At 53.6% G+C, this 23234-nt stretch overlaps 10 protein-coding genes across 10 annotated transcripts; 4 read left to right on the forward strand and 6 right to left on the reverse strand.

Annotated features, from left to right (window-relative positions):
• Positions 1-1278: 1278 nt before the first annotated feature.
• On the forward strand, positions 1279-3252 carry ASPACDRAFT_112210 (uncharacterized protein; the record flags this gene model as incomplete). Its single annotated transcript, XM_020195622.1, has 7 exons — positions 1279-1471; positions 1570-1985; positions 2042-2175; positions 2237-2389; positions 2447-2647; positions 2711-2836; positions 2896-3252. Coding segments are annotated over exons 2-7 (891 nt in total), but the record flags the coding sequence as incomplete, so codon positions are not given.
• Positions 3253-3875: 623 nt separating this feature from the next.
• ASPACDRAFT_75500 (phosphate transporter) lies at positions 3876-6320 on the forward strand. The gene is made up of 5 exons (XM_020204469.1): positions 3876-4045; positions 4113-4220; positions 4279-4610; positions 4676-5634; positions 5750-6320. The coding sequence occupies exons 1-5, from the start codon at positions 3992-3994 to the stop codon at positions 6202-6204; spliced, it is 1908 nt and encodes a 635-aa protein (XP_020060319.1). The 5' UTR covers positions 3876-3991; the 3' UTR covers positions 6205-6320.
• A 190-nt stretch (positions 6321-6510) lies between these two features.
• On the reverse strand, positions 6511-7544 carry ASPACDRAFT_75501 (uncharacterized protein; the record flags this gene model as incomplete). The annotated part of the gene is made up of 2 exons (XM_020204470.1): positions 7433-7544; positions 6511-7364 (listed from the first exon to the last, which is right to left on the reverse strand). Coding segments are annotated over exons 1-2 (763 nt in total), but the record flags the coding sequence as incomplete, so codon positions are not given.
• A 1362-nt stretch (positions 7545-8906) lies between these two features.
• ASPACDRAFT_1852899 (uncharacterized protein) lies at positions 8907-10383 on the reverse strand (the record flags this gene model as incomplete). The annotated part of the gene is made up of 3 exons (XM_020197276.1): positions 10154-10383; positions 9541-10003; positions 8907-9441 (listed from the first exon to the last, which is right to left on the reverse strand). The coding sequence occupies exons 1-3, from the start codon at positions 10347-10349 to the stop codon at positions 8907-8909; spliced, it is 1194 nt and encodes a 397-aa protein (XP_020060321.1). The 5' UTR covers positions 10350-10383.
• Positions 10384-10680: 297 nt separating this feature from the next.
• On the reverse strand, positions 10681-11848 carry ASPACDRAFT_112214 (uncharacterized protein). The gene has a single exon (XM_020195623.1). The coding sequence runs from the start codon at positions 11716-11718 to the stop codon at positions 11011-11013; it is 708 nt and encodes a 235-aa protein (XP_020060322.1). The 5' UTR covers positions 11719-11848; the 3' UTR covers positions 10681-11010.
• Positions 11849-12028: 180 nt separating this feature from the next.
• ASPACDRAFT_112215 (DUF1772 domain-containing protein) lies at positions 12029-13181 on the reverse strand. Its single transcript, XM_020195624.1, has 2 exons — positions 12861-13181; positions 12029-12774 (listed from the first exon to the last, which is right to left on the reverse strand). The coding sequence occupies exons 1-2, from the start codon at positions 12928-12930 to the stop codon at positions 12311-12313; spliced, it is 534 nt and encodes a 177-aa protein (XP_020060323.1). The 5' UTR covers positions 12931-13181; the 3' UTR covers positions 12029-12310.
• Positions 13182-13881: 700 nt separating this feature from the next.
• Positions 13882-15477, forward strand: ASPACDRAFT_112217 (uncharacterized protein). Its single transcript, XM_020195625.1, has 2 exons — positions 13882-13933; positions 13990-15477. The coding sequence occupies exon 2, from the start codon at positions 14068-14070 to the stop codon at positions 15223-15225; it is 1158 nt and encodes a 385-aa protein (XP_020060324.1). The 5' UTR covers positions 13882-13933; positions 13990-14067; the 3' UTR covers positions 15226-15477.
• A 368-nt stretch (positions 15478-15845) lies between these two features.
• ASPACDRAFT_112218 (uncharacterized protein) lies at positions 15846-17539 on the forward strand. Its single transcript, XM_020195626.1, has 2 exons — positions 15846-16098; positions 16170-17539. The coding sequence occupies exons 1-2, from the start codon at positions 16049-16051 to the stop codon at positions 17170-17172; spliced, it is 1053 nt and encodes a 350-aa protein (XP_020060325.1). The 5' UTR covers positions 15846-16048; the 3' UTR covers positions 17173-17539.
• Positions 17540-17810: 271 nt separating this feature from the next.
• On the reverse strand, positions 17811-19979 carry ASPACDRAFT_112219 (flavin-containing monooxygenase). Its single transcript, XM_020195627.1, has 2 exons — positions 19227-19979; positions 17811-19162 (listed from the first exon to the last, which is right to left on the reverse strand). The coding sequence occupies exons 1-2, from the start codon at positions 19840-19842 to the stop codon at positions 17922-17924; spliced, it is 1857 nt and encodes a 618-aa protein (XP_020060326.1). The 5' UTR covers positions 19843-19979; the 3' UTR covers positions 17811-17921.
• A 775-nt stretch (positions 19980-20754) lies between these two features.
• On the reverse strand, positions 20755-22273 carry ASPACDRAFT_39602 (uncharacterized protein; the record flags this gene model as incomplete). Its single annotated transcript, XM_020200616.1, has 2 exons — positions 20755-20803; positions 20904-22273. The coding sequence occupies 2 exons, from the start codon at positions 22271-22273 to the stop codon at positions 20755-20757; spliced, it is 1419 nt and encodes a 472-aa protein (XP_020060327.1).
• Positions 22274-23234: the final 961 nt, after the last annotated feature.

A 23234-nucleotide genomic window follows, 5' to 3' on the forward strand; every position in this document is an offset into this window, starting at 1 on the left:
TTATGTCGTGGCCGTCCTTTTCGCAACCTGCACAAGGGCACTGCTTGTATTTCCCTGCCTGTCATATATCATATCCGGCTCAACCCTGTCGTCGTTGCCTCTTTGATAAACACAAAAGTGAGTTCAGTGGCAAACGTCCCATCGCCGGCTAAGCGCACCCGTCTCGAACAGCCGAGTCCCGCAAATCGGCGTCGCAAACTTTCGGCCGGATATGCTGACTTGACTTTTAGTTGTCCCATCCACTGGGCCGCATTCTAGGTTATATATTGTTTTCGATTCTCGGCAATTGCCCGCTCTATACCCACAAATCTAACTTGTTCCCTGGAATGGTCGCCTTACCAATACCATACCGTCCACCGGCTGCGAAGTGAAGTCAGCGTCGCCGTGACCGCTGTGCTGTCACATAGGATACCGCAATCTCTTCATTGCTTATCGCAAATCTCCCATCCTCGGACATTTTCACACCTTTTTTTTTATACTTCCTAGCCGGTGTTGGTGCCCTTGCATATGTTTTCTTTCGATTGTTCGATGTTATATTCTGCTCCTCAAGGATGCCTTGCCCCTGGAGTGAGTGTTGCAGATAGAGGTACATAGACTTAATAATACGATTTTCCTTTCCATTCCACTGTTTTGGGTTCTCTTTGGCTGGAGGCGAACGTGAAGCAAAATCCGGGCCACCCATGGAACTTGAACTATGCGATAGAGAGTGACTTGGCACGGGGAGGGACACCGGCTGAGTAAGCCTGCCGATCCCAGCCTGCAAATGTCGCTTTTCGATCATTCTATGGTCGATCGATTCGATGGACCCAACAGGAATTCGGACGGGCCATGATTGTTCCCGTGCAGAGTGGGCGATTGATTAACTGATTAACGATTGAATGACAGACCCACGATCGAATGCAGGTCACTGCATGAGAGAGACATGCTTCAGGATTGCCCCTTCACTGCCCCTGTCAATGCTTGATGAACGTGGGCAAGTCAACACCTCCGATTTGGAGAACCGCCACTATGAACTCGGGACCTAGGAGCAGGGTTAAGAGAATATGGTGGGCATAAAACAGGATAACCAGGACCTCACTTTTTCCACCATGATACGATGCTTGGAAAATGATCCAACTATCCAAACATTGGCTGAGAATTCAGCACCTGGTTCCGAGGTCCAATCTTCTAGCGTGAACGGGAGTGCGCCTTACACCACGAGGGACTCAGACTACCTTAACTGCCCGGATGGGTCCAGACACGATCCCCTCTCCCCGTCCGGGCTCCACCCAACCAACTCTCCTCCCAAGCTTTTTCTGGTAGCCACTTGTTTGCGCACGTTGACAGGTTATCCCCCGCCTCTGGGTCCCCGGGAAAAAACGCCCCTTGGCATCCACTAAATCCGATGTATCCCATGTACTGGCACTTTTGAGACGCATTCTTATCGGTCGCTGGGCGGAGCGGGTTATGATTCTGGGTCCATTTTAATACTGTAGGTGAATCCACTCACACCAGGCCATCCGGGTGACTGTGTGATCGAATCGCTGGCCATGCGTCGAGGCGCTTCTCACGACTCATTCCATTCACTAGAGCATTCGAGATGGTGAAAATCAGCGCCCTTCCCCGTACGTCAGTCCGCCTCTGAGGATCCGCATGATCGTCTTCCTCTCGGTGACATAGTGCCTCTTGCAGCACCTCAATTAGTGGACCGTCGTGTCTACCATTGCGAGGAAGAGAGATCTGTCGATTCTTTGCAACCCCTCTGCAATGGGGCTGTCCGGCCTTCAACACGGTTCAGAAGATTGGCCCCTTCCACTTTCCCGGCGAGAAAGTACTCTGTCTTCATCAACTCAATCGTCCGGCCAGATCAGTCCCGGCACCTCGCCTTTCACCTCGCATCCCCTCAGCAGAACGGCTTCCTCTGCAGGCTCGCGATCGAGAGAAGCCTCGTGCTACTCGCTACATGAGGAAGTCATCCACATCCCGCTCAACAATACCGTCACCATGTGGGTGGACCCCTATTTTCGACCGAGAGTTCTTCCTTCCATTGACTTCATGGCAGTACTTTCGTGCGAAGTAACAAACTGTTCAAGCTCCGTTATACCTACATCGACGTACGCAAGGATACCACGGGAAGCCTCAGATGCCTGGAGCTCGGAGGTGGCCCTGGCCAGCAAACACCATTGATTCATACCTGTCTGTACCCCCTCCGTTGCATATTGGCTACAGACCGTCTTACACTTTCATGTCATTCTAGTTAACGAGTCGAAAATCCCTGTCCCACACTTAGAACATCCGAAACGTCCCAACGAACCCTCACTACGGATCTCTTTTATGGAAGAGCAGACTGTACAATCCGCACAGACCGTGTTTACCACCCAATTATCATACCAATTCGAAGAAGAAAAAGGTGCGCACAGCGGCTATCCGCTACAGGCAGGGTTCATACTGACAATTGAACCTTCAGACTGTGTTCAATTTCAGGAGATCATCCTAGCATCCAAATTAGTCTTTCTTGCCGGAATCGCAGAAGCCAAGTCGAAAGGCCGTGGAGAGGAGTGCATCAGTCAGAACCTACGTATCCTCCGCGGACCCAATGGCAAGCAAGTCATGCTATTTTTTGCCAACTCTCAGCGGAAAGACTTGAAGCGCTACGTGAAAGTACCAGGTGAGTTGGGACCCCGGTCGGCCAGTCGGCCATGGCAGGATTTGACCGGCTAATCTCTCCCAGTGAACTGCATTGACAGTTTTAATCCCGGCAAGAAGCCAGGGCGGCCTGTGGTTATACAGCTCCAACCTAATTTTGACATCCTAACTCAAATGAAGACGCTACAGATCCAATTCCTGGATGATACAGGTATGCTCCCTTGTGCACGCTTGAAACCTCCCCGCAGACTGAGTAATGATCCGGTCTAGATCGAATAGCGTTCTGCCAGTTTCTGGGCGACCACATCAAGTGAGAAGAGAAGAGAGGACGATAGCCTTTACGATTGCATAATTCAAGGAGAAGGGGGAAGGGGAGGGAGGATTGCCTCGGGCGACGGTGGCCACCACGTGTGTCCCACTGTATAAAGTCGTTGCTAGGCTCATAATGTAGGTCGAAGGATCTCTTCGTTTCGTATCCAGGTCGCACTAGTCTCCTGGTCTTTCGTTTTGTTCATTTGCCACGACATTTCATCTATCATTTTTATACCCGTGTCGGCAGTCGTTAGAGAAAGCGATTCTTTTTTTGGTTTTTTTTTTTGTGTTTATTATGCGTCTACTTAACTTTACATGCTCTGTGGAACATGACTCGGAGAATCCCCCACGTGGTAGAAAGTAGATTGTATGAGGGGAAGTGGTGAGACAGTAATTCAAGTTAAAGGGAAGTTAGTCGAGTGACTTCTTACCGGGAGTGGGTCGTAAACGCACCTCTCAATCCCCAGAACTGCGGCACGTGGGGTTAAGGGGATGTGAATTGGTCCAAGCACCCGCCAGTTTCACTAAATTCTAATCTAATAATCTATACCCGGCATACACTAAAACGCCCCCCGACCTCAGGCACCCACAACTTATTCCCCTTCACCCAGTCACCCAGTCACCCAGTCACCCACTGATCTCGTCACCATCAGACGACGGGGCCTGAACTCGACCATGGATTATAGTAACCTTGACTACGTACCTTGTAGTGCGTGCCCGTGGACCTCTTCCTACCTCCATTCACCTGGCCTTCCATCGACCACGCCACCAAACTCCAATCCAATTAGCGCATCCTGTAAATTGTTTCCACTCTCGTTAGCTTCGGTTTCCTCCATTTCCCCTCGTCTTTGCTGTTTTGCCATCGCTTCCCTCGAGGTGCCTCTCGTCAGATTCTTTCTTCATCTACCTCAGTCCCCTGCTTTGGGGGCCGCGATCCTGCAAGATCTCTTTGCATTAGGCTCTTACTGCCTCATTATGTCATTTGGCTAATCGGGGCTCATATCTCTATCTTTTTAATATCCGATACAGCTTCTACAGCAACAAATCGATCGCCATGGGCAAGCGGTGGTACAAGACCGACCGCGCGCAAGACTTTGATCATGAACAGGTATAGCTTTCAAATGCAGTTACGAGAAGAAGTCTCGAGGCTGACCTGAGTCTCTACTTGCGAACAGGATCGTCAGGTTCGGATGCGCCAGGTCTATGAGACCATCGACCGACAAGCATTCCAATGGATCGTCGTCTTTGTCGCCGGTGTCGGCTTCTTCCTCGACGGCTACACAGTATGTCTCTTCTTTCGATGCCCCCAAGGTAAATTGTAACTAATGGCATTTGTTCCAGCTCTTTGCAAGCAACATGGCTTTCCCGATGATCTCCTACGTCTACTGGCGCGACCAACTATCGTCTATGCATGTCACCTGCATTAATATTGCTACACTTGCCGGCACACTCTTTGGGCAGGTTCTATTCGGGTATTTGGCAGATCGTTACGGACGGAAAAAGATGTACGGGCTGGAGCTGATCCTGATGATCACATCCACCCTGGGGGTCGTGATGGCCTCCCGGGGCGAGAACGGCAGCATGAGCGTCTACGCATGGTTGCTCTGGTGGCGAATCATTGTTGGAACTGGGGTAGGAGCTGACTATCCACTGAGCGCGGTCATTACGTCTGAGTAGGTGTTCTCACTGCTCTTTCAGCTCTGCCTACTGCGCGCGACCATACTAACAGGCGGTGCAGGTTTGCGCCGACCAAGCACCGTGCACGCATGATGGCTTCGGTTTTCTTCATGCAACCTCTTGGACAGATTGCCGGGAACATCATCGCCATCATCATTATCACTGTCAGTCGCAAGCAGGGCAACGCGGATCTCACTCGCACGGTCGACATCATGTGGCGCTGGGTTATCGGCATCGGAGTCATCCCGGGCGCCATTGCGACCTTGTTTCGTTTCGTGATCCCGGAGTCTCCTCGTTTCGTGCTCGAGATTGACGACGACCCTGTTCAGGCTGAGTTCGATGCCACCACTTTGTTCGACGACTTCCACGCCAGCTCTCCGTCCACACTGACTGGATCTTCTCCATCCGGCGGGGACTTTGCAAGCTGGCACAACTTCTCAATTCCCGGCATCTCGCTCACTACGATCACCGCTGGGGAGAATGACGAAGACGACGATGATCATGAAACTCAGCGCTCTCCCTCCCAGACCGAGATCCTGCAACCTGCCACTCTAAACTCCCACTGGCACCTGACTCGCCGGGATATTCGCCAGTATTTCTGGATCGAAGGAAACTGGCGCACCCTTGCCGCCACCAGTCTTGCCTGGTTCTTCCTGGACTTCAGCTTCTACGGGATCAGTCTCTCCAGCCCGCAGTTCCTGGCCAAAACGTGGGGCTCCCTTCACCTCGATTCCTCCGCCCCTTACTGGAAAACCGACGACCGCCCCGGTGCGAGTGTTTACAACATGCTCCTCGCCAGCTCCACCCACGCACTCGTTATCCTCAACAGCGGCAGTTTCCTCGGTGGAATCCTTCTCATCATGCTGATTCACAAACTCGACCGCACTGCCTTACAGAAATACATGTTCCTCGCGCTGGCCGCGCTTTTCATCGCCCTCGGCACCATGTACATCACCGTGCACCAAGAAGGAGCCTCCGCCATAACCCTCTACATCATCGGCCAAACCTTCTTCAACTTCGGTAGGATTCTGTCTTCACTCCATCTTCCCAGCGACCCCGCCCCCCCATTTCTATAACAACATAAATCCACCGCCCATCACAAAAGCAAAACCCGGACTAATACTCAAACCCACAGGCCCCAACGCAACCACGTACATCATCCCCGCCGAGATCTTCCCGACGCGCTACCGCGCCACCTGCCACGGCATCAGCGCCGGCGCCGGCAAGCTCGGCTCCATCCTCGTCCAAGTGTTCTCAGCGTACTACAACTTCGGCACCGGCGAGGGCGACGGCCCGACCATCCGCCACGGCTGGATCCTGATCCTGTTCAGCGTGTGCATGATCCTCGGCGCCGCCGTCACCCACTTCTGGATCCCGCCCGTGCAGCGCGGCGCCACCTCCTCCTCCGATTCATCGGCATCTTCGTCACGCGGAAAGCTCTGGGGCGGCCGGACCGAGACCCTGGAGACGTTGGCGCTGGGCCGGTGCGGGTGGAAGAGTCGGTATGCGGCCAAGGCGGCGGGCCTGGGCGGGTCGGCGGATGTGCCCAGGAATCGGATCCGTGTGCGGCAGAGGGTGGTTGTCACGTAGGTTAGGTAGGTGTTTGGGGTGGACTTTCGCTTATTGTGTCATTCTTTTCCTTGTCTCGAGACACTCCTTACTCTCTCTTTTTGTTTCTGTTCTTGTACATACTTATTCATACCCCGTTATTTGGAGATGTAAAGACATACTTGTACTTTTCCTTCTGTTGTACTGTACAGCGCACTTGGATCTGAAGATAGTGTGTAGATCAAGCTACATTCTCACACCATGGATACTTACACCCCACTACTCCCCAATTCAGTATCAAGAATAATGAAGAAATGAAAAATGGTATTTTCAAGAGTATAAGGGGAAAAAAAGTATCCCCAACAAAATTCTCCACCCTTTCCCATTCCTCCGCAGTCAAAACGAAGGAAAGGTGATTAAACACTAAGTAATACAACTATAGTACTGTCAAGAACAAGATAATCTACCACATCAAGAGTTTCCAGTTCCACACCGTTGGGGCAAGCTTAGTTGTTCTCGACGTGGAAGTTGTTGTTGACCTGTCCGGCGGCGTGGTCCTGCGTCGACCCGGAGGCCCCCTTGCTGGTGTTGTCGTAGGAGGAGTAATCGTAGTCGTCGACGTGGTGCTCGTGCTCGTTGACGCCGGAGTTGTGGTTCTCGTAGACGTTGAAGTTGCTGCTGTGGTCCTTCTCCTGCGCAGCGTCGTGGTGGAGGTCGAGCTCGCTGGCGGGGCGGGGCGGGAGCGGCAGGGGCGGGAGCCGGAGCCGGAGCCGGTGCCGGTGCCGGTGCCGGAGCAGGAGCAGGAGCAGGGGCAGGGGCAGGGGCAGGGGCAGGAGCAGGAGCAGGAGCAGGAGCAGGAGCAGGAGCAGGAGCAGGAGCCGGAGCCGGGGCTGGGGCGGGAGCATGCTTCTGGGCGGGAGGGTAGGCGATCATGTTGTTGTCGCCGGACACGCCGCCGATGTTGACTGGCGCGCCACGGCGGCTTGCGCCATGACCAACCTCGGGGACCTTGGCCGCCGGGACATTGGCGGCAGGGACCTTGGCAGCAGGAGGGTTGACGATTTGTGCCCCGTCGACGCTGCTGTGGGTGTCGGGAAGGCTGCTGTGGGTGTCGGGAAGGCTGCTGTGGGTGTCCGGAAGGCTGCTTTGGGTTTCGGGGGTCTTGACGCCATCGGTAAGGGCGCCAGGGGTCGCGGGGATGCCTTCACAACCGTCAGTTTCTCAGTCCTAGAAGGTATTGGGGGAGATGGTGGTATGGCGGTTTACATACTGCCCAGAGGAGCGGCGGCAATCATGCCAGCAGCGGCGAGGAGAGACAAAAGAGCGGCGGTCTTCATCTTGAAGAGTTGGAGATTGAGGTGAGCGATTGCGGTGGGTAGAAAGGAGTGGAAGAAGAAGCTGGCTTGATGCTGATGAAAAAGAGCTGGTTGCTGTGGATTTGAAGGCGACTTTATACGTTTCTTTCCGTAAGGAAGCTCGGGTTTGGCTCAACTGTGACATGTATGATGGATCTATTCTTGGTGAATTAGCGAAGGCTATCGTGTGCTCATGACCAGGAGAAGTGACCATGATCTGCCATTGCAGTGGAGGATAGGGGGATGTGCAATGGTCCTCCAGATGCAGAGTCCATGCTACTGCAGGGACGAGCTCCTCGATGCTCGCATTCCGCTGGCATATTTGACAGGTCCCATGTTCGAGGCCGTCGATCCCGATCTGACATATCCAAACAAGTCATTGATCCAGCTATGATCGTCGACTTAGCCTTTTGCGAGTGACCTAGATGGTATACCCCTGACCGAATCTGGAATAACTGTTGCTGGTATTCCATGCGAGTGTTCAGCCAGGGTCTGGATCCCGCAAGGGATGCCGCCACTGCACCCATCCGAGGACACGGTGCATGAACTCCTGCCGATATCTACCCTTTTCGGGAGCACCCGCGAGAGCTGTCATACTCCACACTCAATAGCCGCACTGTCTCTATGCAGGTGCCTGGATACTCGGTTGTTCCGCCGGTGGCGTGGCGGCGTTGATTGGAGGTAGGTATTTTGATTTCAGATGGCTTATGTCCGGATTGCACTCAACGAAACCGGTGGTGTAGGAGTTTCCAAGAGAGACTAGACATCCGACTCGAAGGTCATGATATGACAAGCTTTGGTGGATGGAAGAGGGGCTTCGAAAAAAAGATCGTCGGCTATGAGAGGTGTTTGGTTCGTGTTCTGATATTCGAGGTCTTCGGCCAGGTGTTTAATTCTCCTGTAAGCAGCACAGTGCATGCTGATCAAATGTGAGCCAGGCAATGGAGGCCCGCAGGGTCGACCGAGCCCCGAGTAAAACTGTGACCATGGTTGAGGAAGAAAAGGGAGCGTCTTTTCGAGTTGATGGATGAATCATGGATAGATGAATCACGGATGGGGCCTCAGGCAGCAGGGCAGTAGTAGTTCCAGACAACGGGATGAAGTTTCCTCTTACTGAGATGTGCTTTGAACCATTGCATGCAACGACCAGGTATCCCTGTCACGCATGAAACAAGTCATCTTTTGTCTGCACTGATGTACATCTTCTGAATCACAACCTTCAAGTGTAAATACATAGAGGTACAGTGGTTGCCACATCGATTTTTGAAGTCCTCCTTCTGATTATCCACTCCCCCCCCACACTTCTCACTTTTCAACTAGATTCCCCGATAATTCAGGCACTTCCCGCCGGGTCTCAAGCCATGACCGACTGGAACCGTCCGAGACATTTCAGGTACTGTTCAGCGTGCCAAATCCGTCATGTCGAACACTGACTGTCTCCCTGATACGGATCCTCCTGGGAGGCCATATTTCTCTAAGAGTACGTGGACTCCCGGTTCGAGCGGCTTCGATGCCGGCTAGATCAGCGTAGGCGACACTATGCCGGAACCCACCATCGTCGTAATCCGGGATGGCGGGCTTCCTGGCAGCCTCTTCATCGTCGCTCAGGGGAGGGAAATCCTCATGTGTGTTGGACGGGGTCAGAGGGACAGAATCCTGGAGCCGGGCACTTCCTCCGATGGTGTAGAGGGCGATTTTATTATTGCCGGAGGGATACGTCTGACTTGAACCTCTCCTGGACCTGACGAATCGAGTCCAGAGAAGCTGGATCAGTGGTGGGAAGGACGGCATGCACGCAGCGAGGAAGTACACCCCGGGCTCGATTTCGGTCCACATGTGCAGAGAGGACGCCTTCCAAGTATCGTCCCGACGCTCTGTGTCGCTGTAGAAAATTGCAAACCGGCAGCAAGAGGTAATAAGGCCTCTAAGAAAGCGAAGTTCAAAAGGCAGATTAGCCCCCGAGTCAACGGTAAGCACCGACTGTACGATGTTGCAAAGGCATAACAGGGGAATATGTACTTACATTCCGCCAGTCGCAAATATGATCCCGAGCCCGATCTTCTGATTGCACGAAGTGTGCAGCCGATAGACCATGGGGAGAGGCAGGACCAGCATGACAACATCCGTGACGATATTGGGGAAGGACATCCAACGATAGAATGCCTTGGTATCGAAACACCGACCTATTCCCGGCTTGAATGGGTTCAACTGATACCCCACAGGAATGCATGCAAAAGTGTGAGCCGAAGAAATGGCAACATAGGTCGACGCGATGATGGCCATGAGGACATAGGTAACAATCCGTTCGTTCCGAGATTTGAAGAAGCGAAGGTAGAAAGCGAGGATTGCCAGCTTGGGAAGAGCTATCGCCAAGCCCCAGACCCAGATCCCAGCGAAAATGCCTCTCTGAAACTGAACGAGTTTCCATGGCGCTTCCATCAAGATCTTGTCGATGTGATAACCAACTCCGGCGATGGGGATCATCACTGCGCAATGCGTTAGATATCACGGAATTTCGACTCAACCAGCCTCTTATTTCCAAGAGAGAAGACGCCAACAGATGTGAGATCATCGATTTTACAGTGATCAGCCGACATAGAAAATGGCATACTTGCCTATTCCTGTGATGCAAACACACAGATTGGCCAGAAGGGCTGGAACCATGAGCCAGTCGTCCACACCCCAGTTTTTTCTCTGTCTTTTATGGGCCCAGAAGCGGACGGCCGCGAACGCAAGCTCCAAGACGATGAACGAAACCGCAGTGGCGATCAGTTGACCACCGCAGTACTCATTCAAGTATCCCGGAGGATGCTGCTCGATGAGAGTTGACATGGTGCGATGGTAGAGAGTAGCTTGTGCAATCAGGTGAGCAAACGATCTGCAATCTGCACTTTGGTTGCGAAATCGCGTTGTCCCATCGATGGAGAAGACAGGAAGTAAAGGTGAGGATGTGTTCTTTCCAGGTAGGGAGAAGTCATCGACAGAGTAAAGACCCACTTGGGCGAGACTTCACTTCACCTGAGACTTTGTGGTTGAGGGAAGCAGAATATTTGTGTGTTACTTTCACCAGCCTTAGTATGCTTTTATTAAAGTAGCCTCACAAATGTGTACGTCACCGGCCCTGAGTTGATATAACGGCCATCGATATTCAAGAGTAGTTCAACAGCCAATCAAAGATAAGCCTCCAATCACGTAGTCTACTGTGTTTCTGCTCACTACGCTCAGAGAACTAACAACCACACCCAGCATTGAAAGCCTTGAAGGTAAGGTCCAGCATATTCCAGTTGAAGACAAACCCGGCAAGACCTCAATTCAGCACCCACTCACCCACCTGAAATCACTCTAAACATATATGTGTTCTCATATATACAGCACATCCCTATCTACATCCAGCAGCCCTTCGTATGTACTACAAGCCATCCCATCTCACCCCCCTCCACCCCCCATATATACAGCACAGCACACTAAACCCAACCCACAGCCCACCATCTACTCACCCCACCAACTTCCTCATAAAATCCGCCTCGAGAACCACCTCCTCTCCCTCCGGCGTCCAGTCCGTATACCGCGGCTCCGTCTTCCACCGCACATACCCCATCCTCTCATACCACTCCGCGACCGGCAGCCCGCCCTCGCCGCGGATGCGCTCGATCCAGCGCCGCCGCCCCGGGTCCGCGTAGTACGCTTTGCTGACCGCGTTGAGGGTCACGTACCTGCAGCGCGGGTCGCGGCGCGCCCGCTCCTCGACCAGCGCCATCGCGCGCCGGCCCAGCCCGCCCTTCCGGTGCGCCGGGAGGATGAAGAACGACTGGATGGTGAGGTTGGTGCCGTCAGCTGTGGCCAGGTCCGGGTCTGGCGGGTGGGCGTAGGCGTCGAGGGAGATGTGGCCTGCGTGAATTGGTTCCACTGCAGTATCCTGGCTGCTGCTGCTGCTGCTGTTGTTATTGTCGCTACTGCTGCTGGAGGTGGAGGTAGACGCGGAGGTGCAGGTGGAAGGTGGGACGATGTCGATCCAGAAGAAGGATTTGAGGCCCGCGTCTTGTTTGGCGCGCCAGGCGAGGAGGGCTTCGTCGGTTTGATCCCAGCCGCAGAGTGTGCGCTGGTGTTGGAGGGCGGCGTAGTCGGCGGGTTCGTGGAGGTTGATTGGGGTAAGGGTTATGGTGGAGTTTGGCATGGTTGGTGGTGAGGACGCTTGGTTCATGTTGGGGTGATGGGGTGATAGGAAAAGGGACCAGGTATGTATTGTAAAGATTGCTTGGTATAGCTTGGAGCAATGTTGTTATTCAGATTATCCTTTTTTATTTCTATTTTTACAGAAGAGTGGAAGTGGTTGCAAGAAGATATAAAATGAGTCAGCCTGCATTATGTCTGCAAATTTATCTAAATGGATGAGTCACTTTGCTGGGTGGTTCAGGTTCTACGGAGCCTCCACGTATACAACGCTACGTATCTCGAACAGCGAGAACAAAGTATTTTTAGTTGACTATGTGTTTAAAAGAATCAAACTTATTGACCCAAGTGTCTTCCAATTACAGACAGGTCCAGTAACTGCATCTGAACCTCAAATGTCAAAGACAGACAAGGCACCAAGGCAGCGAAGCTTATCGGACACCTGATAAGCCAACACCTTATCGTGAAGCTTATCAGACTCGTCCACCGGCTAAAAAAGCTACCACAAATCTGTCCGAGCGATAAAACTCGTAACTCCCAACTCCATTAACTCCGACATTAATATACAGCATTGAACCACTTCCCACTCCCAGTATAGATAGATATACTTCGACATCGAAAAATCAAGCAAACACCCCCAATCCCACCAAGCCACCGAGCAGCGGCAGCACCGACCGGGCGGCATTCAGCCAGGTCCACCTCCACAGCAGGCCTTCCACCTCGGCGTCCGCTTCGGGGGTCCACTCCGCCTCGGTCTTGACCTTGGCCCACTGCGACAGCCGATCGTTGGTCTTCTTCATCACCAGGATGGTGAACGGCACGATCCCCAGCGTCAACCCCGCCGCGAGGCCGTAGACCTTGGAGCTGTGGCGCGCGGTGATCAGGCTCAGCGGGGTGCTCTCGCGCACGCTCCAAGCCAGGTACAGGAAGGTGGAGGCGGTGCTGAGGGCGATGAGCGGGGCGCGCTGCGCGCCGTACGTGTAGATGGTGCGCCACTGCTTCACGACGGTCGAGAGGGGGATCTTCTCCGTGTGGTGGGCTTCGATCAGCGGGGGGACTCCCATGAGGCTCAGGGAGAAAATGTTGCCTGTTTTTTTAGGGAGTCCGGTGTTAGTGGCCTGATTGTGACACTGAGGAAAAAAGAGGAGGAGGGGGGGGGTTAGTGTAACTTACCGGATAGGAAGGCGGCGCCGGTTAGGCCTACGGCCTGGGCGATTGCGAAGCTGGGGGTTGAGGTGCTCATTTTGTCGGTGCGTCCTGTCTCAGAGAGAGATGGTTTTTGGTGATGAGGGGAAAGTTAAGGGGAAAGAGGGATGAGGTAGCAGAAGATGTCGGTGCCTTTATATAGCGGACAACACCAGTAAATCCATGACGACATGCTCAAACCTTATGATCCGACCCGACATGAGCAGAAAATGAAGAAAAGCTTCTCCTGCAAGGGTGGGACCATTGTAAGCAGTTGCAGTGTTTGAAATGTGTGGAACTCCTTCAATTGCTCTCTAGGAGTATGATTGAGTGAAATAATGGCTGGTTGTTGTGTCGGAAGGATTTAGCTTGCGTAGGCGTGGCTGGCTCGGGCTTTGCGGAGTTTGGACCGGGTTTTGCATTGTCCGACAGAATAATCTCGATTTCTGGAGGTTTCCCGCATGCAAACAACACCCATTTGCTAGATGGATCGGACTGTGGTTGACAGAACCTTTATTCCCTTGAGGAAGAAAAGACACAGGTAGAACTGGTGGGCGGTGCGTGGAGGCTGGAGCTCTTATGTTTCGCGCTCTCTTCAACACAATTAAGCTCTTCCCAGTCCCCACCTGCCTCCAACGACAGCCACCAAGACAGAAGATCTACACATACTAGGTACCTTAGCAGCAATCCATTTTTGTTTATTCTCATATAAGATTCCGTTATGGTCATCTAATGGCTTTGAAAGCGAGCGCTTGCAAGAACACATCCACGTGTCTTTCGGACCTCTTCTCGATAGCTACTAGAACCGTCAAAGGCTTTTTGGAAAATAATCAAATATGCAGACAAATGCCTGTCACTTCCGTTCCGGTAGTTCGAGATTCATGTCGTGTCTCTTTTCTTGACCTATCTCAGCACGAGCGCCAGGAACGGATAAACAACCCCGGCTGATATTCCGACCAGGGAATGCGGGGATGGGATGCAAGGATACGAAGATGTTTGATAGGAGTGACAACCGTGATTCAATCTCCTCTTCCCTTCCGACCTCAATGATTGGCACGATGGTACAGTTCATGACACAATCTACCTCATCAAAAATCCTTACTTACCCTTCTTCGAGCATCCTCTACCACGCCTCGCCAGCCGATTTCCCCTCCCAGGGGTCGCGACGCTGCTTCGCCCGCTCAGACTCCGAAACATGGCTACCGCGTCACCTACAGTCCAGGTCCAAGGTCCCCACGAAGAGTCCAAGCCCAATCACCGTCAGAAGCTTTCTTTGCAGCTCCCTCTAATCCCACGAGACATCGACACTCTGATCATCCAAAACCACACTCCCTCTGACACAGAATGGGCCCTCCTGGGCCTTCACTTTCCCCTCATCCGCAACCTTGAGATCCATACAGGATATAACGAAGACCTGAATGACGAACGAATCCCCCCCCACTGGCCGCTCTCGCGACTGCTGATCAGCTCCGCTTCCGGAACTATCACTCAAACCCCATTCATCCGCCAGGGACGAGTCTCTCATCTGATCCTCAGCTACACTAGCGGCCTCCGTTTCGAGGGTCCAGACAATCAGGAGCTGCAAGATAGACACAAGGAAGCTATTGCCCGTGGGGAGTCCGAGTCGGAATATATCACGGTACACAAGGGCACTCCTGAGGAGAGGAAGATTGAGATTGTCTTCCTTCCTCTGTTAGCCATGGCCTGGTTGGACGCGAAATACGGAGGGCCAAACTTCAACGAGCTCGACCCAGACAACGCACCACCGACACAGCATGGGGTCAACCTTCAGACGCTGGAGATCGTCGAGAACGATGCTATGTGCACCTTTGCCCGCATGACCTTGGCCCTGCCGCATGTTGTCCGGAACACCTCCGCGCTGCACCTCAGCTCCACGAACGGTTGCTGCGAGTTTCAGCTAACCAACGAGAAGATGTTTGTGCAGTTTTTATCACAGATGGAAAACCTGAAGACATTGCAACTCTCGGTCGGGGAGGTGTTCCGTGATGAGTCACACCTACTAGGCTTATACAGGCTGTTCCCACGGACTCTGACGACGTTGCGCTTGCGCGGACCGGCGATGCTGACGCAGAATGATCGCTGGAAGGAGTGGGAGGAGGCATTTGCATCGACAACCTTTCTACCAGATTTGAAGAGGTTGTCGATTCAAATGGATCTTTGTTACAAGGACAGAGAAAGTGGATCTGCCACTTGGCCTCTAAAAGAGCGGACTGAGCTTCCAGAAGAAATACGCCTCGCCGCAAACGCCGCGTGTGAGCGACTCGGCGCCCTTGCTCGCAGCCGAGGGGTCAATGTAGAGGAGATGGAAGATTGGGGGAGACTCCGGGAGTGAGTTCGACTCCCGCGGGAGGAAGCAGGATTCAGGGGGCGGTGTTCAACCGCGGGCTCGGCTGTGCTTACATTGCTTATGCTGTCGCTGCTTACTAGATGTTGTTGAACCGGTTGTTGGCAGATGTGTAAGATTAGATGAAGGAAAGAATGATACCCCACTCTTGATTTGTCGCAATTCCGTTGTTCAGGGTCAAAGAACCTAGGGATCAGTAATTGATCGTACTCGTATCTTCTGGAGAGAACCGTTCCTGACAACCAAGAATCCACGGAACGGAGCAGGCAACGGGCTCGGTCGTATCCGTATCCCGATACCAAAAAGGTCAGTTCGGCAGCGGGGCTTACGATCTCCGATTCAGCCCAGCGGAGCTAAAGTGTTTTAGTGTTTGGTTGAGTCTTTCTCGGCCGCTGGAACTCCCCGTTTGACCTCCGTTACGTACGTAAGAGAGACTAAGAGCAGCCCCCAAAAAAAGAATTGTGTTCTTGGCTGGCCCAGTTGTACCACTTGCACCAGTCGCACCAGTCGAATCAGCTGCACTAGGCGTTAGGAGAAATATGGAAGAAGACAAAAGAAAAAAAAAAAAAAGGAAGCATTGCAGGAATAGTCGCAGGATTTGCGACTACAGTCGGTCAAACAGCCCCGACCGCGCAATGACCGTGCGGAGCAGGGCTGAAGGTACGAATACGATGACAGGAACAGCGACGTGGATGATCGTGGACTTTAAAGTCTTTAAAGTCTCCCAGCTGCTCCTGAAGATTTGGTTTGATTGTCAACATTCACAAGTGACACTGACAGTGACACCGGCATTTAACCGCCCTAAACAACCATGAGCGCGACTGATAGCGATACGGAGAGTACCGTCTCCAGCCAATCCAGGTACGGAGTACATACTGCATATTGCAACCACTTACCTATCACCACATCTCTAACGCAGCTCCAACCAGCAGGCCTACCACAGCGAAAACCGCCAAATCGCAATCCCAACAGGTCTTCCCCTTCGCGCACCCACCGCCCAAATCGACCTCGTGCTTCCGCTTCACCTCGCGCCTCCTGCTCCAGATCCAACAGCTCCTCTCCGCCTCGCGCGCGCTTCCCATCCTCGAGATCTACCGCCCCTCCAGCCTCGGCAAGTCGATCCCCGGCTGTCCCAGCAAAGTACACAGCCAGGACCTTTACATCGTCCAAAGCGACGCCTACCAGAATCTGCCTGCATCATGCAGCCAAAGCCCCAGCACCGACAGCCCGGTAGTAGGAGTGATATACACCAACTACTGCAGCAGCAGCAAAACCACTAGCGCCGCGACTAGCAGCAGCAGCTCCACCGACAACAAACCCGCAACCTCCCCCTCATCATCATCATCAACATCACCAACAACAAAATCACCCCCCAACAACAGCAACAATAACCACGCAATCTACCTCCCCCAACTCCAACTCACCCTCCTCGCCTCCCGCACCTCCCGCGGAGGCTACATCTTCCAATTCCTCCCCTCATCCTCATCCTCCTCACCAACAACACCCCAAAAACTCACCCTCGAACTCGCCAAGAGAAAACCCAAACACAAAAACCCCCCGCCAAGATCATCGGCAACAACCCGGACCCATCGGTCTTCGGCGTCTACCACCCCCGACGACGACGACGAAGAAGACAACCTCGAGCCAAAAAACCACGACCCGGCAAGTTTCCTCCTCGGCATTCGGGGTACTACTAGTACCCCCAGTACTAGCCCCGTCGATCCAAACTCAGGTGATTCCACCCGGCGCAGCCCCCGGCCCTGGCTCGCCGGGCTCTCGCACAAGGGGATCAAGCTCCCGCGCGGGGAGCAGGAGGACCAGCTGCGGCGGCGGGTGCTGGCCGCCGTCGGGGTGGGCGAGGAGCGCGTGGATGTGCTCTACACGATTACCTTGCTGGTGGGGATCTATGCGGCGAGGATGGAGGGGTGGGTTTGATTTTTTTTGGTGTCCATTTTCTGTGTTGTCGGTAACTTAAGGGTTTACTCGATCAGCTGCTTCCTAGATTATTTGGTATGGTCCGGGGGTTTAGTTAGTAAAGTTTAGCTTGGAGTTTTTAGGTGTTCGTGTTGGTGTTTGGTGATCGTCGGTGTTCGTATTTTTGGGGGAAGTCAAAAGGGCCAGGTGTCAGGGTCCGGGTCAGGGACTCTTGCTATGTACGTCGATGATATCCAATTCGAGTCAAACTTTGGGGGACTAGTGTCATAGAAACTTTCTTTGTCTCTGTCTTTCTCCGAGAAAGGGGAATGAGGAGAGAACGAACCCGGAGAATACGTAGAAGTTCTGGCCCGCCCGCCGCCGCGTGATGATGGTGTTAAACACAATTTTCCGGCGTACGGCGCCCAGTCCCGAGGCCCGTTTGCATTCCGCTTAGTCTGCTAGTCTCTGCAAATAATGCACAAGGGGTCCGTCCGTCCGCCTTGCGGGGCTTAATCTAAGGGGGGTTGACCCGGTTGAGGGATTTACAGTGCACATTCATACAGTGCTCATATCTTATGCATTGAAATGCATCGGTATGCATTGGATAGTACAGTACACACAATTTTCTCTCTTGGGATATGTCTTGCATGATGGATCCAATCGTGCTTCTCCAACCACAACCCATCATGTAATATACGCTTTTTTTGCCCCTTCTTCTCCTGTTGAGTTTCTTCCGAGTACCTGCCGAGCCCCTCCCCACATAGCATCTACTTCGCAACCCCCACCTCCAAAGCCAGAATCTGCAACGCCAACGTCCGCGAGAAATACCGGCACAGCGCCAGATTCCCGCCCATGAACCACAGGCCCGGGTGGCCACTCCGCCGCCAGATGGTGCGCATCTCGCCCTCGGCGTCTATGCCCCAGATGTCGTCGACGCGGTCGGCGACCGCGTCCCCGAAGACTTGGCGGGCCTGGGAGCGCATGTTCTGGTAGCCGGTGGCGAGGACGATCTCGTCGGCGGGGAGCTCGGAGCCGTCGGCGAAGCGCAGGCCGTGCGGCAGGACCTCGGCGATCTCCTGGCCGTGCTTGACCTTGATCTTGCCGTCGGCGATGAGCTGGCTGGCGCCGACGTCGATGTAGTAGCCGCCGCCGCGCTGGAAGTACTTCATGATCAGGCCGGCGCCCGCGGGGCCGTCATCCACCTGGAACCCGGCGCGCGCGAGGCCGTCGAGGACTGCGCGGTCGTGCGCGGTCTGCGCGCGCGTGATCTTGATCTGCTGGGCTTTGAAGACCTCCCAGGGGAGACTCCACAGGTAGAGCTCGGCGTCCTCGGTGGGCGGGCCGTCCTCGTCGAAGAGGCCCTTCAGGCCGATGTCCGTGATGGCCGCGGAAGAGATCACGCAGGTCGAGCTGCGTTGCACGATGGTCACGTCGTAGCCCTTCTCGTAGTAGTCCTGCGCGATGTCGTGGCCGGAGTTGCAGGCGCCCACGACCACGGCTTTTTTCGTTCCGGCGGTCAGGTCGCTGGCGCCGGGGAAGTCGCTGCTGTGGCAGAGACGGTCGCCCTGGAAGGTCTCCATGCCCTTGAAGGCGGGCATCTCCTTCTTGCCGGAGTGGCCGGTCGCTTGGATCACATGGCGGGGCTGCAGCGTGCGGGTTTCGGTGGTGCTTCCGTCCTCGCTGCGGCGCTGCAGGTCGATCGTCCAGCGGCCGTCGGCCTCGCTCCACGAGGTGGATTGCACGCTGGTCCGCGTCCACACGTTGAGCTCCAAGAGCTTGACATAGCATTCCAGAAACTCCGCGAATTTGTCTTTGGGCGTGAAGACCGGCCAGCCGGGCGGGAAAGGCACGTAAGGGAGATGGTCCATCCACACGGGGTCATGGAGCACCAGCTGGTGGTATCGCTTGCGCCAGTTGTCGCCCACGCGGTCCGCCTCGTCGACTATCAGGCTGTCGACACCCAGCATTTTTAGGCGGGCGGCCACGGTGAGGCCGGCTTGTCCGGCGCCTGATGATGATGATTTTCATCAGTGGCGCATTCACGATGTCACAGTTGGTAGAATAATGCTTACCGATGATTAAGACCGCCGGAGGTTCGCCTTCCAGGTTGCGCTCGGCGTTCCGCCTGTCCTGCCAATTCCGTCGATCTTTGGTCGCGCCATGCTGTGCTCCCAAGGGCCGGCGATGACCGACTCTCTCCTCGTGGCCGACCAGATTTCGGAGAGATGTGAAAAAGGTGAAGATCTTCCATTCGCTGTTGACTTCGGCAACACGCACGACACCCGTCCCGCTGATGACGGGGCTGGAGACCTTGATGAAGAACTCCACGCCTTTCACATCGCCGAACGCGTCGATCGCGCCCACGTGCGGTGTGCGCAGAGCGGTCGATCGATCGACCTCGATCTTGGTCGGTAGCTGTGCGGATTTGAGGAGCGCCTGGATTCGTTCCGGACCTTTGGCCGTGCGGTAGTCCCACGTCAGACAGAGATGGTCCCGCCAGTAGCCGTCTTCCAGGAACAGACTGCTGATGGCCTCGATGTCCCCTTTGCTGAGGGCTGTGTTGATCGTGTCCACCAGCTGGGAGGCGATAGCTTCGGGGTCGACATCGGTGGATGTAAGAGTCGGAGGGAACCGCCCGACGGGGATGTCGACCGAGCCAGGCAGGTACTGGGCTGAAGCGGTGGTCATGGTGAGTTAGTGTGTCTGTCCCTGTTATGCTCTGGGAGGGGAGAGCTGGTTCAAGTTGTTGTGTAGCTGGGTACAGAAAAGCGGGGGAAGTCACGGAGGAGCTTTTCCGGTGTCGGGGAGAAATGAGGGGGGAGAAAAGCCATTTAAATCATAGACATTAGAAGCTGAACCCCGCTCCAGACTTCGCCGAGCAGCTAGTCTGCTGAAAAGGTGCAAGCCACGTATCCATTTTCCTGACCTTTTGTCACACCAAGCTGCACTTTTGGCTCGTCTTAGAGGTTGAGGGGGGCGGAGAAACCCCCCCACGGTCCCACCTGCTTGCAGATCTCCGACATGGGGAACAATGCCAGTTGTCACCTGAGGAACTGGTAACCGCCGACTTTGCCTACGTCGAATGCAGGTGCAGTTATAGTGAGAGAGACTCGGTCCAGCAATCACACCGGTAAAACACAAGATAGATTAATCGCGGATTAGCGGCGGGGCATGAATCTCGATCACGCTAGTCCGCTCGATAGCGCCAATTGGTGAATACAAGTAGACCTTAATCTTCATATTTCCGTCGTTGCCTTCGTCATATTTGTACTCCAATGTATGCTAACTGATAGGTCTGTAAGTAACACTGCCTTGAGAGTCGATCAGCAGGCCTTATTTTCGAAGAATATGTGTTCTACAAGGTTTGTTGCCTGACTTAAGTTTACTGTCTGTACAGAAGATTCCTAAGCATTCCAATTCAAGCTAGGAATACTGTTTCTGCGATTTACTTTGAATAGAACCCTTCATTTACATTTTCGTCATCTGGTCTATTCGATTCACAATGTTCGAAAGTGAACTTAAGCATCTATAAATACAGGGTGTGAAGAATAGAGCTTCTAGTTCACTCAGCTGTACTGAGGCCTATAAAATGCCTGCAATCTATTCCTGTGTCAAGCCTTCATCCCGATCCAAGCCAGAGACAGGCAGCCTTTGTCGTATGTCAGCGCTGGCAAGCAATTATAATCGTACCTTTAATCTGCGATATATGTCTATCTATACATAAGATTATCACCTATCTCTCTATTTACCTTCTATTCCTTGCCACTGCCGCTATGATTCTGTCCATCTCCCGCTGATATTCTTCGCTTGCAAGCCACTCCTGTTTCCTCTGCCAAGCGTCGTGGTACTCCTCTCGCGTTATTGTCGGGGTTGAATACTCTAGATCCAATCCCAGTGGACGTATGTCCTCTTGCACCTGCCTGATTCGATCCCAAGGATAAACCTCCCATTTGTCATGGTACGGGTATGTTTCTGGCTCGAAAATGACGCGGATCGTCCGCAGCGCCGTGCTTCGGTCCGGGGCGGCGGCGGTCTCGGCGAACGTCCGCAGCCAGCGCTCCTCCAGCGCTCCGAAATCAGTTAGCTGTGCACCATGCTGCTGGTCATAGCTGGTCAAGTCAAAGACAAACGTCTTCACGGTCGGGCTAAGCAGCCGACCGACCGCAGCAGAAGGAGATTCGTACGCGCCATACCAACCTTGCCGTACCTGATAGGGTGGGCAGATCACCGTGTGCAGATTGGGCCACGCCGTCGCTCGGAATTCAGTCCCCAGCGGCGGGGTCTTAAAGCTCCCAAAGGCTATGCGTCGGAGAATGTGGGGACGAGTCCTCAGCCAGGCGTAGACGAGGTCGAAGTCCACAGCTTCCTCTGCGGACTCCTCTTCGGTGTAGCCCGGTCCAAATGCGATGCTGAAATAAACCGCACCACCGGTGATCGTGGGCCGCTGCACAGCTCCATCGCTACCCTGTGAGGTCACGCAGCACTCACAAACTCTTTGTCTGACCGCTGAGAGCGCTCTCGCGCCCGTGCCCGGCAATGCACGCAAGTCCTCGTAGCCTTGCATTTGGCAGTCAAAGCGGCACTGGAGGCCATAGCCGGTCGAATCTCGGTCTCTGGCCATCACAATTCTTCGCAAGGTAGGTAGATGCCGGAGGGCATGCTGTAAGAGCTCCCATCGGCTGAGATCAACCACCTGACCCGGAACGACTTCGACAAAGGTTTCCTGAGCTTCAGGTGGCAAGAACGCTATGCCCCATATCTTCAGTGTGTGGACTGCGCGACACCGGGTTAGCACGTCTACGACCGCCGCGTAGTCTTCGACTGCAATGGACCCGGCGCCGTGACCGGTGGGGAACCGCGGCCGCAGATCGAAGAATAGAGATCGGACTAGTAGGGATAAGCCTGGATTGGACTGCAAGGACCGGTGCAGCCGTTCTGTCCGCGGGTGGCAGGGGTATCGAAACTTGAGATCGTGGTATATGATGGGAAGGGTGAGACGGTAGAGCTGCCGACAGGTGAAGAGAGGTGCAATGAAATGGGCGGGACTCTCTTCCTCGACTATGTAGAGGATCTGGCTGAGAATCTCAGCAGGCAAATCGAGGATAGATGCTCTTGACATATGGTTCTTTTGCCCTGATGGATTTCTGATTCTTGTCTTGACTTGCACATCGTGGGATTGGGTGGAGAAATATGTCTACTCTGTATAAGGACAGCGATCGATTTTCAAGCCTCCCCCCACCATTTAGGCCGCAGTACTGGGAAGATGAAAAGGCAGAGCTGCCCAAACAATCAGTCACCTCTGCTTGCCATGTCAGCCCTTCTGGTAGTGGAACCAGCAGAAGACATCTACTGCAGTGAGCACTGGTAACTCCTTACGCACTTAGACTGCTACTCTCGTTCTCTTCTCCCGGGTGTGAGATCCAAGTGCCTCCAAGCCGACCATCCTCTGGACTCTTGACAGATAACATATAAGCCACTATTTTATTTTATTTATCTATTTAACTATTTTATTTACTACTACTCTACTAGTTAGACTATATCTTGTTACTAAGAGTAGATATGAAATATAGATCGTATCTGTAAGTATATATTTCACATTCATTTCTTAATCAAAATAAGTAGCTAAATCTAAAAGATCTTTAGAATCCCACAAAGACGAGCTTACAATCGGCCAGAAGCAATGAGACACCATGTTGCGACTTGCATCATGGAACTACCGAACTTGCAAGCGAGGGAATCTAAAACCACTCTGCTCCGCATAAATTGTGATATCCTGACTCAGCGGGAGTTTTCACACCCCCGAGAAGTTCCGGGCCCACATTTTACCCCAGTATTCCTGCTGGGTGGACCAAACCTGCTGTAGTGATTGGGCGAGGCATCGATCAAGCTTCCCCTCACTTACTAGGTACCTAGTAGGCATAATAAAGTTATACTATCAGGACATCGGAACACGATCGGCCCCAAGTCCTTCATGGCTTGCTTATATAGCCCACCGCCGGCCCCAATCCGGACGACAATATCTTGCCTAAGCAACAACACTTCCCAAATCTCTCACCTCCTGATCTCATTTCAACTTGAAA

Source organism: Aspergillus aculeatus (genome assembly GCF_001890905.1).
Source record: "Aspergillus aculeatus ATCC 16872 unplaced genomic scaffold ASPACscaffold_2, whole genome shotgun sequence".
Taxonomy (NCBI): Eukaryota; Fungi; Ascomycota; class Eurotiomycetes; order Eurotiales; family Aspergillaceae; genus Aspergillus; species Aspergillus aculeatus.

Bases quoted from the DNA above. Each gene is read 5' to 3' on its own strand.
- ASPACDRAFT_75500 (XM_020204469.1), top strand. From the start codon at position 3,992: ATGGGCAAGCGGTGGTACAAGACCGACCGCGCGCAAGACTTTGATCAT. The intron at 4,611-4,675 runs GTAGGTGTTCTC...CAGGCGGTGCAG, and splicing joins AGCGCGGTCATTACGTCTGA to GTTTGCGCCGACCAAGCACC. The intron at 5,635-5,749 runs GTAGGATTCTGT...TCAAACCCACAG, and splicing joins CCAAACCTTCTTCAACTTCG to GCCCCAACGCAACCACGTAC.
- ASPACDRAFT_112214 (XM_020195623.1), bottom strand. From the start codon at position 11,718: ATGAACCAAGCGTCCTCACCACCAACCATGCCAAACTCCACCATAACC.
- ASPACDRAFT_112215 (XM_020195624.1), bottom strand. From the start codon at position 12,930: ATGAGCACCTCAACCCCCAGCTTCGCAATCGCCCAGGCCGTAGGCCTA. The intron at 12,775-12,860 runs GTAAGTTACACT...CTAAAAAAACAG, and splicing joins CGGCGCCGCCTTCCTATCCG to GCAACATTTTCTCCCTGAGC.
- ASPACDRAFT_112217 (XM_020195625.1), top strand. From the start codon at position 14,068: ATGGCTACCGCGTCACCTACAGTCCAGGTCCAAGGTCCCCACGAAGAG.
- ASPACDRAFT_112218 (XM_020195626.1), top strand. From the start codon at position 16,049: ATGAGCGCGACTGATAGCGATACGGAGAGTACCGTCTCCAGCCAATCC. The intron at 16,099-16,169 runs GTACGGAGTACA...TCCAACCAGCAG, and splicing joins ACCGTCTCCAGCCAATCCAG to GCCTACCACAGCGAAAACCG.
- ASPACDRAFT_112219 (XM_020195627.1), bottom strand. From the start codon at position 19,842: ATGACCACCGCTTCAGCCCAGTACCTGCCTGGCTCGGTCGACATCCCC. The intron at 19,163-19,226 runs GTAAGCATTATT...CATCATCATCAG, and splicing joins TCCGGCGGTCTTAATCATCG to GCGCCGGACAAGCCGGCCTC.